At 34.7% G+C, this 14,076-nt stretch overlaps 1 protein-coding gene across 9 annotated transcripts in view; it reads left to right on the top strand.

The window, feature by feature from the left end:
- DLG2 (discs large MAGUK scaffold protein 2) overlaps positions 1-14,076 on the top strand; it is a 2,157,409-nt gene that overhangs the window by 302,405 nt on the left and 1,840,928 nt on the right. For all 9 annotated transcript variants that reach the window (XM_064365356.1, XM_012469540.2, XM_012469543.2 and 6 more), the window contains one exon: positions 13,046-13,191. In XM_064365356.1, coding sequence (XP_064221426.1) covers positions 13,046-13,191 — 146 coding nt within the window. The remainder of the gene's footprint in view (positions 1-13,045; positions 13,192-14,076) is intronic.

The following is a 14,076-nucleotide window of genomic DNA, read 5'->3' as shown; positions in this document are numbered from 1 at the left end:
AAATTAGCCTTATTTTATTTACTTATCTGACCAATCCTTCTGTATGTAATCAATCTCCCATTGCTACTGCCACCCTAGCACAGATATCCTCCTCACAAAACTCAGGCTCTCACAACTCTTGCTAGGTCAATGCTCTGCATGGGAGGCTTGCTCACTCTACTTAGCTATGACAAAGCACTTCAGTCTCTTCCCACCACATAGGCGCCCTCTTCATACTACTCAGGTTTTGATCCCATGCTCAAACACTATGTAGCCTATTTGGCCTTCCTTAACTTGTTTTAGTTCCAACAGCCGATATTAGCCTGCAAAGACTCCTTCCTTACTCTGTCATGCTCTGTAACTCTGCTGTGGTCTGCCTCCATACATGGATGTCCTTCTTATCTTGATTGGGCCCTGGGCCAATCTGACACTCTGTCTGGGCCACTATAGCTCTGTTCTCCAACCTCCTTCACCACCAGAGTAGACCTTGCTTTACCTCACCCAATGGCTTTGGGACTGAACTGTTCAGGAAGGGAATGAAAGAGAAAGGGAAAGGAAAAGAGTGATTGGAATGAAAAGAGAAAGAAAAAAATATGAGGGGAAGCTCATAGATGTAGTTTTCAATAAAGCAAGAAGAAGCATTACTATTTTCCAAAGATTGTTAGTGGAAGTCTCAGCATAGAGTTTTCTTGTCTGGAAACAGGCATAATGGCCTGCTGGTTTGACTATAGGGTCCTGTGTGGCTGTCCAGTGGTCTCAAGATTTTTGTACAATATTAGGCAATCTAAGAGAGAACTACTACATTAGAATAAAAGTATGCTAATGATACCTTAGATATATTGGATAGCATATGTTCTAATCTGTACTTTTGTATTTGGGCATAAAATTTTCTCTTAAGCTAACTCTTTAGGTACCTGGGAAGTTAGGGAGAAAGAAAAGTGACATATTTAATGGCTCTTGGTTTTATTTTTCTACAAGTTTATTTAAGCAGTACATTCTCATAAGATTTTGTAGCACAGTAGATTATAAAATTTAAAATAATATAATGGATGTGCTGTAATGTACTGTAATGATATGCATATGATAATTTTTATATAATTAATATAATTTTTATACTACAATAAATATGATTATCATTTATGTATAATGATATAATTATATATAATAAAATTACATCATAATTATAAAATTTTATTACACATTTTACAGCAATATATTCTCAATAATTTCTACAATCTAACATTGATTTTCAGATAATTGGAACACCAGTGTTTACAAGCATGTTCTTTTTGAGATTAGCCATCAGATATCACTTACGGACCAATTTCAAGTGAAATGATTACAGACTTTCATTTAAATCCATCCTTTTGGTGCAGTGGAATGTGATACTTTTTTCAAGTGGTAGTTGACATTAGATGTATTAATCTGCCGAAGAGATACCCTTCATTTCATGGTATATTTAAGAGGGAACTAAGCTTTCGGTATTTATGAATAGAATTCTTTACAGTCTTATGATTCAGAGCTGTATGTCCAAAAGAAGGAAAAAAAAAAAAAAGAAAATCAAAACAAAACTATCTTGCCATTTTGGCAAGTTGTAATAAAAGTTTTTCTATATTCGATTTGAGGAGATGAGAGGGATATTGTAATTTTACATGTCAGAGACAGAGTTTTATTTTCCTACTTAACACGTGTCTCTATGGATAATGTCCCTCTGTAGACTGAATGCTATTCTGTCCTCATATGAGTTGTTTAATTGGACTGATTATAAAATTGTATATAATCATCATTAAACAGAATATTAAGCAAATCTGTACTTAGGTGCCTGATGGCAAAGATTACCCCAAAGTCTATTATTTCATAGCTGTTTTGCCATCTTTTTCTCTTCTGTTGCTTATTTTCTATTAAAGTTAGTCATGATTCCTCTGGAAAAATTGTTGAAATATTATTTCATAACTAATATTTATTGAATAACCTGTGTTCACAGCAAGTAAAAAACAAATCTGAGAAGCCAATAAAGTCAATTTGTAGCAACCTCTTTAATATTTGTCTCCTAGCTTAACTATATAGAAAGTTTATAGCTACTTCTATGCATAAGCATTCTTGTCATCCCTTGGCATACATCAGCTAGAAAGATAAAATCCCTGGAGTCCAAACTCTCATTCTGTTTGAGATTTTGCTGATGGAGAGAAACCAAGTAGCTTCAGCTAAGCACTGTGCTGTTGAGATTAGTTAAAATATCCTTGGTAACAGGTCTTGGAAAGTTTTTGAGAGTTCCTTAGGTTTGATTTACTTTCCATCTGGTGATCTGAAGAATTTTCTAAATGATATTCTAGTCACGCATTTGACGATGAAATATGATTGTTTTAGCACTGATATTATTTAATTAACCCCTAACATTCTATTTTGCGTATGGTTGCAGCATGTTGCAATAAAGGGTGTAGGCTTGTGTCAAATGTGAATTCCAGTACTAGCCTTGCCATTGTCCAGCCCGGTGACCTTGAGCCAGTCTCAGTTTCTCAATCTCTAACATAAGTGTAATCATATATGTCTCATAAGATGACTGAAAGAAGTTAGTAAGATGAATGACATTTCCAAAGTACAACTAAACACATGGTGTTTGTGTATGTTGGGTAAATGGCAAATGCTAATTTTTCTTCTCTCCTGTCTTCAATGAGCAATACCAATACTTAATCACAGATTACAAAATATTGGGAAATGTTTAGTGGGAAGGTAGGCATGAAAGAATATGTATTTTAAAGCTAGGCTCATACAAGATTACATATAGTTACTTTTCTTCTGAAGATTTGTCGAATTTACATGGTAAATCTTTGTGAGGTAAAAAGAATTTATAACATTCCTGCATCTTGGATGACTGATGTGAAATTGAAAGTTAATTATCTCCTAGATATAGAATAAGACACACCTGCTGGTGGTTTGGGAGTGTAAGTGCTGTAAGGGTAAGATAAAAGATAGCTGATTTGCATTAACAATATCTTGAGTTTATTTAGTGCCTGTTTTTGAGCAACTTGAAGTAGCACATTTGTTCGTCAAAGAGATATTTTGAATTAAAATTCATTTTAGAAGTCGTATTTTTAAAAACCTTATTTGAGCCACGAAAGTTCCATGTTGCTTCATGCACATCTTATTGCATTTCTATTAAAATGGAAATTTAAAAAACTTGTAAATAACAATTTTCTGCCTCCTTATCAAGTATTAATTCTGCTTTATTGATTCAAGTGTCTGCACTCTTGACTCTTCTTGAAGAAATGACTCCTGACTGAGCACATTCTATGTTCAGGTATCCAACATTTAATGAGATTACCTGTGTACACAGTATTATTGGAAGATGATATGTTAATCAAAGAATATTATAGCTACCATTTACTATGTTCTATACAACTGTTCAACCATGTAGAGTACTTACATATGTAAATTTTATAGGTGAAGAAGCTGAGGCTCACAAAAGTTAGGTAACTTGCAAAAGGTCACACATTTAGTAAGTAGTAGAGCCAGGGCCAGTCTGTTTAACTTCAGAGCTTGTGCGTTTATCTCCAGATCATTAAACTATCTCACATATGCTCTACTGATCTGATCTTCTACCTCTTCCATGACATTCTGCACTGTGTACTTTGTTCCTCTGCGAATCTCTTTCCTCTAGACATTTTTTACAAATATTACTGAATATTTCTCAGTTTCATTCTTATCACTAACACCTCCTAGTCACCTTACCACTTTTCAAAGTGATAAATTTCAATGTGACTTCAAATCTACAGAAAATTTTTAAGAATAGTACAGGAACTAATCTATAGTCAGTCTACCCAGATTCACCAATTGTTGAATGTAGATATGTAGAATTTCATTCTATATATCATTTTCTATATATGTATGTTTCTCTATATATCTCTATATCTCTATGTACACAATACACATATATACATACACATGCATATCAGTTTATTTTTAATTTTGTAGATACAGGGTCTCACTCTGTTGACCAGGCTGGTCTTAAACTCCTGGCTTCAAGCAATCCTCCCACTTTTGCCTCCCAAAGTGTTGGAATTATAGGCATTATCCACCATGCCCAGCTTTGCATGCATCTTATTAATGACGTGTCTGATCCTGTTCACTGATTTGAGAATAGTTGGGGGCATTAGGCACATTGATCACTAAATACTTATACATTTTCTAAAACCAAGAATATTATCTTACATAAATAGTGCAGTTATCAAAATCAGGAAATTTAAAATTGGTACAATATTATTATCTAATGAGCAGTCCATCTTCAGTTCAGCAGTTGTCTCCATAATGTGTTTTACGGTTATATTTCCCCAGTCCAAGCTCTACGTTACATTACACTTAATTGTCATGCCGCTTTAGTTTCCTTTAATCTGCAATAGTTCATTGGCCTTTCTTTTCTTGACCCTGACATTTTTGAAGATTTCAAGTCAAGTAGTATGTCTTATAATTTGCGTTTGATATTTCCTTATGATTAGATTCAACTTATGCACTTTGGGCAGGAATGTTACAGAAATGATGCTACGTTCTTCTTGGTATATGATGAGAGGAGGGTCCCTGTGCCAGATTGTTTTATTTTTATATTTATTTAATTTGATAAGTATATTTTTATTTTTTGCAGAGATGAGGTCTCACTATGTTGCTCAGTCTGGTCTCAAACTCTTGGGCTCAACTGATCCTCCTACCTCCTGCTTTCACCTCCCAAAGAGATTACAGGTGTAAACCACCATGCCTGGACCATTTTGTTCTAATTGGTGGGAAGATACTTTGAGGCTATATAATGTCACATTCCTTTTCCTATTTTTTATCACTAGTTGCAGCATCCCTCAATGATTTTATAATTCCATCATTTCTTCCATATTTATTAGTTGGAATTCTGTAAGGAAGCACTTTCCCTTCTCTCCTATTTAATCACTAATTTATCTATATCAGGACAGACTAATGGATTATTATTTTATTAAATAGGTTATATTTTATGACTATTATTTTATTTTATTTATTTATTTATTTATTTTTTTTTTTTGAGACGGAGTTTCGCTCTTGATACCCAGGCTGGAGTGCAATGGCGCGATCTCGGCTCACCGCAACCTCCGCCTCCTGGGTTCAGGCAATTCTCCTGCCTCAGCCTCCTGAGTAGCTGGGATTACAGGCACGCGCCACCATGCCCAGCTAATTTTTTGTATTAGTAGAGACGGGGTTTCACCATGTTGACCAGGATGGTCTCGATCTCTTGACCTCGTGATCCACCCGCCTCGGCCTCCCAAAGTGCTGGGATTACAGGCTTGAGCCACCGCGCCCGGCCTATTATTTTATTTTTAAGGCTCAAATTATTTCAGATTTAGTCATTAGGAGCCCCTTCAAGCTGGCTTACATGTCCTTTTGATACAATCTTGTGATTTTTGAGTGCTTCCTTACTTTCTAGTACAAAAAGATGTACTAGACTCATAATTTCCTTGCTCTCGTCCTGTGAGCCCTTTCTCCAAAAATCCCTGGTTCTTGTTAATAGAGGAAAGTACTTTGAAACCAAGATTTCCTTCATAACCTCTCCCTCCCTAGTTCCCTCTTTCCCTTCCCTCCCTTCCCCTCCCCTCCCCTCCCTTCTCTCCCTTTCCTTCCCTCCCTCCCTCCCTCCCTCCCTCCCTTCCTTCCTTCCTTCCTTCCGGTTATGCTTTGTCTAGGCACAGAAGCAGGCTGATCACATCAGAACAGTGTGGAATTTGCATTACTCTTTAGGTATGAGCATTTACTCATTCTCTGGTCTTATGTCTTCAGCATCTATTGAGTTCCATTTTGCCTTAGTCCTTGGAATCTGTGTTTTTCACTCATCCCTGCTTTGTCTCTTTTATTCTCTTACTTGGTACTTGATTTGTACCTGCCAATGACCTTGTTTTCCTCTGTTTTAGGCTATGAAATTTATATTTTCACTTCATTTACATTCAACTTTAGTCCATTCCTCATATTCAACTTTATTCCTCCAGTTCCAGGTAATATTCTTAAAGAAACTTTTCTTGATGCAAAACCTAAGATAGAATACTTACCACACTGATAAAGGCTTTATTGAAAATTCCACTTCTATGATTCAGTGTCTAGTAGTTTTGTACTTATATGTATTGGGAGAATGATAACTTTTTACTTTGCAGAAGAGAGAGTATAGGATATGGATACAGGATAAGGGAATTAGATATAAGCATTTTATTTGACTCCCTAAGCAGAACCAAGTGTTCAGAAAAGTCCAATGGAACAGCAAGACTGTAACATCACTTCGTAACATTATTAAGTATAGCAAGATCACCTGTGCTTTAGTGTCCAGCTGAATTCAAAGCAGTTATGTGGTAAGAGAACAAGGTATGTTGGAAAAAGCATAAGGTATATGTCTTAAAGCACATATTACCATCTCTTTGTTGCAGCTGTAAGAAGAGAATCCTGGCCAGGTGCTGTGGCTCATGCCTGTAATCCCACCACTTTGGGAGGCTGAGGTGGGTGGATCACCTGAGGAGTTTGAGACCAGCCTGGCCAACATGGTGAAACCCCATATTTACTAAAAGTACAAAAAAATTAGCTGGGCGTTGTGTCAGGCACCTATAATCCCAGTTACTTTGGAGGCTGAAGCAGGAAAATCACTTGAACCCAGGAAACAGAGGTTGCAGTGAGCTGAGATTGTGCTACTGCACTCCAGCCTGGGTGACAGAGCAAGATTCTGTCTCAAAAAAAAAAAATTTTTTTTTCTGGTGATTTCAGTAAATGTTTGGGATTAAACAGCTCTGATGAGCTATAGCCATATATGCAAATCACTAAAAGACAACTGAATCAACAGTAACAACCTCTGCTTGGCAGAGTATAGAGGTGACTGCAATTGGTCCCATAATACTATGCCTGCCAACGTGAAGGCTGGGATGGGAAGAAGTGCAAAAAGCCTTTCCTCAGTCACTTTTATTCTAGCCTATGATATAATAGATGAAAAAATATGTAAATATGTTACACATTTGGCATTATAGTTACTTTTTTATTTTACCGTGGTTAAATAATTGCAGAGCAACTCACGAGTCACACAAGAAAAGAGCCTCATGATTTAAGGATCATATTTTCTTAAGTCATGTAAAAAATCCATTTTTCCATTACTTATATTCAAAGTTTGCTTAGTGAATTTTGGTTATTTCAAAAAAGCCAAGTTTCCCTTCAAGTAAAAACGATTTACCATTTCCAAGGATATTAAAAATCTCATCAAATGCTTGAAGGCATATATCAAAGAGAAGCTTTAAGAGTCTTTTGAGGAAAGAGTAGTATCATTTAAACAGATATGTCATGTTAGGTGGTTCTTCTTGGAAGAAGATGAAATGTTTTGAATATATGTTGAGTTTTTAAGGATGTGTTTTTAAAGACAATCCTATTTATTATAAATTTCCTTTAACATGCTGTTTGACAATTGAAGACCTAACCGTGTCAGAATCATCATTACAAAGATCAGATCTCATTTTTAAGGAGTGTAGGTTAAAAGAGAGAGAGATTGGACTGAATAGGGGCTATCTCAGATATCACCTAGTAGTCTTTTTTTTTCTTTCTTAGTGGATGCTAAAGGCAGAAGATTGAAATATAGCTTCTCTCAACTAAATTCTAATGAATTTAATCTAGAACAGTTTAGTCAGTAATAGCCCCACTAAGTACTTTTTTAAATCAATAGGCAGAGTTTTTATTTTGCCATCTTCCTTCTATTATGGGGATCTCTCACTTTATTACCCCCTCTAACCTCACTTTTCACTCTGAAGAAGAGGATTGCAGTGATTCAACAAGGGCTATTTGAATCGAGAGTATGAAATTCTTTTCCCTTAAATGCTATTTCTTAAGTCATGTTGCTAGTGGACCAGAAGTTATGGACATCACCTGGGAGCTTATTAGAAATGTAAATATTCGGGCCCTATGACCCCAGGTAATTTTTGTGTATATTAGAGTTTGTGAACATTTTTTACACATTTGACAATAATTTATAGACAGACTTTTTTTTTTATTGTGAGGTCAAAATGGATGCGTCTTCAAGAATTTGAGGAATTTATTTTGAATATCCTCAGAGGTTGAAAATCTTTTTATATTTGAGTAGGGAATGTGCAAAATAAAAAGTGCTGGGTGCTGTGATTAAATCAAGTAGTCAAGTCATATAAAAATGTAATCTAAACAATATGCAGGATTTAGCAGTCCTGAGTGAGAAGGGATTTGACTTCATTCAATGATTTTTCTTCTGTTTGAGCCTTAAAAAGAGAAGAAATACAAATAAATGAAAATTACCAAGCATTCATTGTGTACTTACTGAGTTTAAGGATAATGCTCGGTATTAGAGAATTTATGGCTGGATAGGATGTTGTCTTCATTCCTAAGGGCCTTGCTTAGGACTTAAAAGTTACTTAGTGAATTGAAATGCTGAAGGCAGGTGGGTGAACAACTGTTTCTACTGTAAGGTAGAAAGAGAAATAACTATTAAGCAGATTCAAGCAGTATGTTGTTGCAACAGGAGAAAAGCAGCAGCATTTTACTTTGCAGAAGAGTAAGTATGGGATATGGATACAGGATAAGGAAGGTGATACGAGCATTATCTGGCTTCCTAAGCAGAACCAAGTGTTCAGAAAAGTCTTATGTAATTTGTAACATCATGAAGTATAGCAAGATTAACTGTGCTATACTGTCTAGATGAATTCAAGGCAGATATGTGGTAAGAGAGCAAAGCATATTGGAAGAAGCATAGGCGTATGTCTTAAAGCACATTTTACCATCTCTTTGTTGAAGCTGTAAGAAGAGAACCGCACGCTTTCCAAACAAACATATTTCTTTTTGATAATAGTTGCTCGGGTGTTCTTACTACCTATTCAAGTGAACCCAGTTTTAGTAAAAATAATTTCTTGTTGAAGACATTTCATATTTAGATCTCTGAATTCAAATATTGTGTTTACAAAGACTGTACTGGACCTAGGCGTTGAGGGAGAAGGAGGATTTCTAAGTGTGGGGAAGGGGATCTGGGCCTAGAGCAGAGTGTGAGCGAGAGATGGTGAGGGCCTGAACTCTGGCAGTGGTCACGGAAAGGGGTGGTGGTGAAGAAAGAGGGTGCAGAAGAGAGATGCTTGAAAAGTGACAAGGGATATATATCAATTATTAAAAAATAACGCTGTTAGCCAAAAGTGAAATTTGACATTGATCATTGAATTGTCATCAAATTTAAGTCATCTTTGACTTAATCATGGTTATTTTCTTCCTCTCTAGTAGTTGCTTAGGGCATGGAGAATAAGTAGACAAAAAAGTGAAATAGACTTCAAGCCCTTTGTCACATTTGGGGGGTATAAGTTAATGAAGATTTGAAAGTTTAATATTAAAAATATTGTCTCTAGGGTTTTTCTAAATATGATCAAATCACTGTTTGTTATGTTTCAAAGGATAGCTTGTTGATATAAATGCATATCATGAGTGTGATAAATATACTTTCTTTTCTGAATAATTTGCACACCTAGTGTTTCAAATTTTGGTGATTTGCAAATACTGCTCATGAAGCTGTTTATATCCTTTAAAATGATACAGAGAAAAAGCATCTCGAAATTTGACTATCTTCAAAAATTGTTTTATTCATTACAAGTCATTATTCTTTTAAGAGACTGCGGCTGCAGAAATATTTACAGAAATTCTTTTTTGTTTTCCTTTCTCTTTATTTTTAGTTTTTATTTTTTAAAAACAGAGTCTTGTTCTGTCACCAGAACTGGAGGGCAGTGGCAGGAACACAGTTCACTGCAGCCGTGACCTCCTGGGTTCAAGCAATTCTCCTGTCTCAATTCAGGCACTTCTCTTTTGAGTAGCTGAGACCACAGGCATACACCACCATGCCCAGCTAATTCTTTTCTCTTCGTTAATACGTGAGGCAAGATGATGTAAACATATTTTGTTTTCTGGATTTTACCTTTTTTATTCCTTATTCCTCTGATTTTTGTCAACCCATTTAGTATCCTACCAACCTCTATGTTATTAAAAAAGTATGGGAAGGATTTATATCTGTACAGCTTTTACCTTCTGTTCTTATACATTTTTCAAACATGACCTCACAGCTACTTTGTTGCTAGTGGCAGAATAAAATTGAAGCTGCACATAAAATTTAAGAATTACTAACTTTTCTCTGTAAATATTTACAGAGAATTTTTTCCTCTGTAAATATTATGTAAATATTTATGAAACACAATTTTTTTATTATTTATAAAATATAACATTAAATTCATATAAAGTAATATATGTAATTTATATATAATATACACAGCATAATAACAAAACAAAAACTTCTGAAATTGCTACTGACATCTAGAAATAGATCATTATCATTAATTTGCATCTCATCATATGTACTTTCCTTATCCCACTTCCTTGCCCACCCTGTCTACTTAAGTATCTTTTCATGTGTTCCTTTGCTTTTGTCTATTTGTTTTATTACACTTATATGTATGGATATATGTGTAAAATATGGGGTTTAGTTTTTCACATTTTTCAACTTTACAAAAATTTTTTCATACTGAAACTTGCTTTTTTCACTCAACATTATGTTTCTAAGATACGTGGTTCCATATTATCATTCATTCATTTCTACTGCTCCATACATTCCATCTTGAGAACATACCACAATTTATCTACTTTACTTTTGATGGACATTGGAATGTTTCTAATGTTTGCTGTTGTAATCTATGCTGCTATGAACATTTTGGTTTACTTTTGGTGCACATGTGCCAAAGTTTATCTAGGATGTATGCTGGGTAGTAGAAATACTGAGTTACAGGATAAACAAATGTTAAATTATTTTCTGAAGTGGCTATAGCAATTTACACTTGGTAGGAATAAATAAGCTACCATGGATGCATGTCTTTTTCTAGTCCTTGTACTGTGGGACTTAATTATTTCTGATAATTTTTTTATATAAATGGTATTTGATTATGATCTTAGTTTGTTATTGATCATCACCAGTGAGGTTGGGAATCTTTCCTAGGCTTATCTGTGACGTGTTTCTTTTACTGTGAAATGCCTGCTCAAAATTTTTACCAATTCTTTTCTGTTGGTTTGGTTGTCTTTTCGATTTGTAGTTCTTTTCATATCTGGATACTGTTCCTTTGTCTGGGTGCTGTGAAATTATCTTCTTTCAATTTGTACCTTGTCTTTTTGCTTTCTTTATTGATACATATATACATTTTATGAACAACTGCTACATAATAAACTACAAATGTGTGTGTATATATATATATATATATATATATGAAATGCATAATTTAATAGGTTTGGAATATGTATGCACTCTAAGCTCAAACAAGATAGTAAGCATACACATCACTCTTAAAAGTTTCCTCTTATCCTTTTGTAATCCCGCCTACTCATCCCTTTATTTTATATTGTGTGTTATAATCCAATACTATGTAATATATGTTTGCTCAAATTGCTCCAGCTTTGGCCATCTTTGGCAGCTCTTTCATGTGGTTCTTCTGTTTCTTTGATATTCCCCTATTGTAGCAGTGTTGTTTCTTTGGTGACTATTTACTTGCTGGTGCTATAAGATGTTCCATGCCCATCTTGTATCTCCTGCCCCAGTCCTAGGATCAATCATTTCTCCAAGAAGCTCTGGTTTCTTTTATTGGAAAATATTATTACTAACCAAGATCTAGGCTCTGGGTGTGTTTGTTGCTACTGGGGTGTCCCTGCTTCTAGGTCCTCTCAGAAGACAGAGCCAGGAATTATATATGACAGAGCCAGGAAATTTCCACATACATAATCATTTCTATTTCTAAACATATTTTATCTATCTGTCTATCCTGTAGCTCTTGCAAACTTTGAGTTCATACAGATATCCTTAATTCTAATCTAATATGACAGTGTTCATTATTCTTTACCAATGCTGCACAGAGGCCAAAATCAGGGTGCTAGTTGTGTTTATTATTACTGTGGCATCATTCATCCTCTCAGCAGATGGAGCAAGAAAATTATGTGTGTATAACTGACTTGTGTATACACATGTCTGTAAATATTCTTATATGTATTCATCTGTATCTATATTAAGTGAAACATGTCTGCAACTCTAATGTAATATCATATGGATCATTTTAACCTTTCTTGCCTGTAACTTTCTACTAGAAGAGTAAAAAACCTGACTTCTGTCATCCACCATCCATTCACTTAATTGTTCAGTTTTAGTATACATGTATTGTGTTTTCAGAATTCTTCATCTGTACTGCACAGGAAACAGGTTTACCAACTAGAGTATGATGATTTTGTGTAGTTTCTTTGACTGGTTTTGTAGCCTCTGTTCATTTTCAGTTACTTAAATCAGTACTTTTTTTTTCCTGTTGACTTCATGAAGGTTATTTTATACATTTGTAATACAGTTACATTCCTTTGTAACAGTCTGCATTTCATCTTGGGATCCCTGACTTCCTACATGATTTTTTTGAAAAATATTTGCCTACATTAAGGTTTACTTTTTGTGCTGTTGAGTTCTTTGGGTTTTGACAAATACTTCATGTTATATGTCCAACAGTACAGTATCATTTGAGAATATTTTTATCATCCTCTGCTTTATCTATTCAAACCTCCTTCTCTTTCTCAGAACCTCTGGCAAACATGGATTTTTAAAACTGTCTCTTTAGTTTTACTTTTTCCAGATGCTATATAGGTGGAATCATGCAGTATGTATCTTTTCCAGACTGGCTTCTTTAACTTAGCAATATGCATTTAGGATTCATCTCTGTTTTTGCTTGGCTTGATAGCTCATTCCTTATTACTGGATAACATTCTATTATATGGATTTACTATAGTTTATTCACTTTTTGAATGATTTGTTCTAGTTTTTATAATTATGAATAAAGTTTCTATAAGCATTCTAAATACAGATAAAAAGAAAATTTTCAAGATTTCTTCTGTTTTACTTTGGGATATATGTTTTTGCAGATCTTTTAATCAGCAAAATTTCTGTATGTCTATGTATGGTCATATATGCAGAAGCTATTTATGAAGTCACGCATTACATTTTGATGCTTTCCTTATGTTTTCTCTACAGATATTCAGGAATTTTATGAGGTGACATTGCTAAATTCTCAAAAAAGTTGTGAGCAGAAGATAGAAGAAGCCAATCAAGTTTTACAGAAATGGGAGAAGAAATCCCTTCTTGCTCCATGTCATGACAGACTTCAAAAATCTTCAGAGGTATACTATTGAAACTTCTGAAAGAACTGAATAATACTAGGATTTAGGCCAGTAAAGAAGTAATGGTAGTATTAGTAATTGTTATCAACAAATGGCAACAACAGTAATAGAAATGTAGTTATACCATACTGTCTGCAATTTCTCATATATGAAAATTAGGTTTTTTCAAAACATAAAATAGGGCATGGGAAGGACATGATTCTTTATATTGTTTGAATGGGTTCTGTTAGCAATATTGTCACAGTTTGAGCTGACTGAAGTCTAAGGGATTTTGGAATTTCAGAACATAGTTCCGTATGCTGTGGGGAAGGAGATGGATACTAGAATAGGGAAGTGTGATCTAAGGCTCTGATTTCCAGAGCAAGGGCATATATCCTGGGGATGAATAAAATGATTAGTTGAGGTGTAGGAACAAACTATTAGAATTCCCATTTCCATTTCTTTTAATCAACATTCTTTAAAATTTTCTATATTTGAGTAACTTATAACACATTTTAGTAGTAATACATTTTAAAAATAAATACAAAGTAGAGTTGTTTGATCAACTGATTTTTACAGATAGAATTATGGAATCAAAAAGTTTGGATACTACTGTTAGAATTAACATTTACCAAAGGCTAAGGAGAGCTGAGGCATCTCTCAGCTTCATAGCTAAGGGCTAACAGGGACAGGTCAATGGATAATTTTAGGTGGCAGTTAATACTTTGAAGAGAGGTGATAAAACATACTGACACACGCTATTTGTCAAGATTGGAGTCGTGTAGCCAACCCCATGATTTGGAATCCTAGTGTCATGGAATCCTAGTGACAATCAATAGCATGCTGATTGCTGAGTTTCGATTGTTAATATTGAGGCCACTCATATACTTTTTGTCCTGCTCAGAG

The sequence above is a fragment of the Aotus nancymaae genome, unplaced genomic scaffold, assembly GCF_030222135.1.
Source record: "Aotus nancymaae isolate 86718 unplaced genomic scaffold, 86718_ANA_hifiasm-v0.15.2.pri h1tg000059l, whole genome shotgun sequence".
In the NCBI taxonomy this organism is placed as follows: Eukaryota; Metazoa; Chordata; class Mammalia; order Primates; family Aotidae; genus Aotus; species Aotus nancymaae.
Note: the sequence above shows the minus strand (reverse complement) of the source record. Positions and strands in the feature narration are given on the sequence as shown.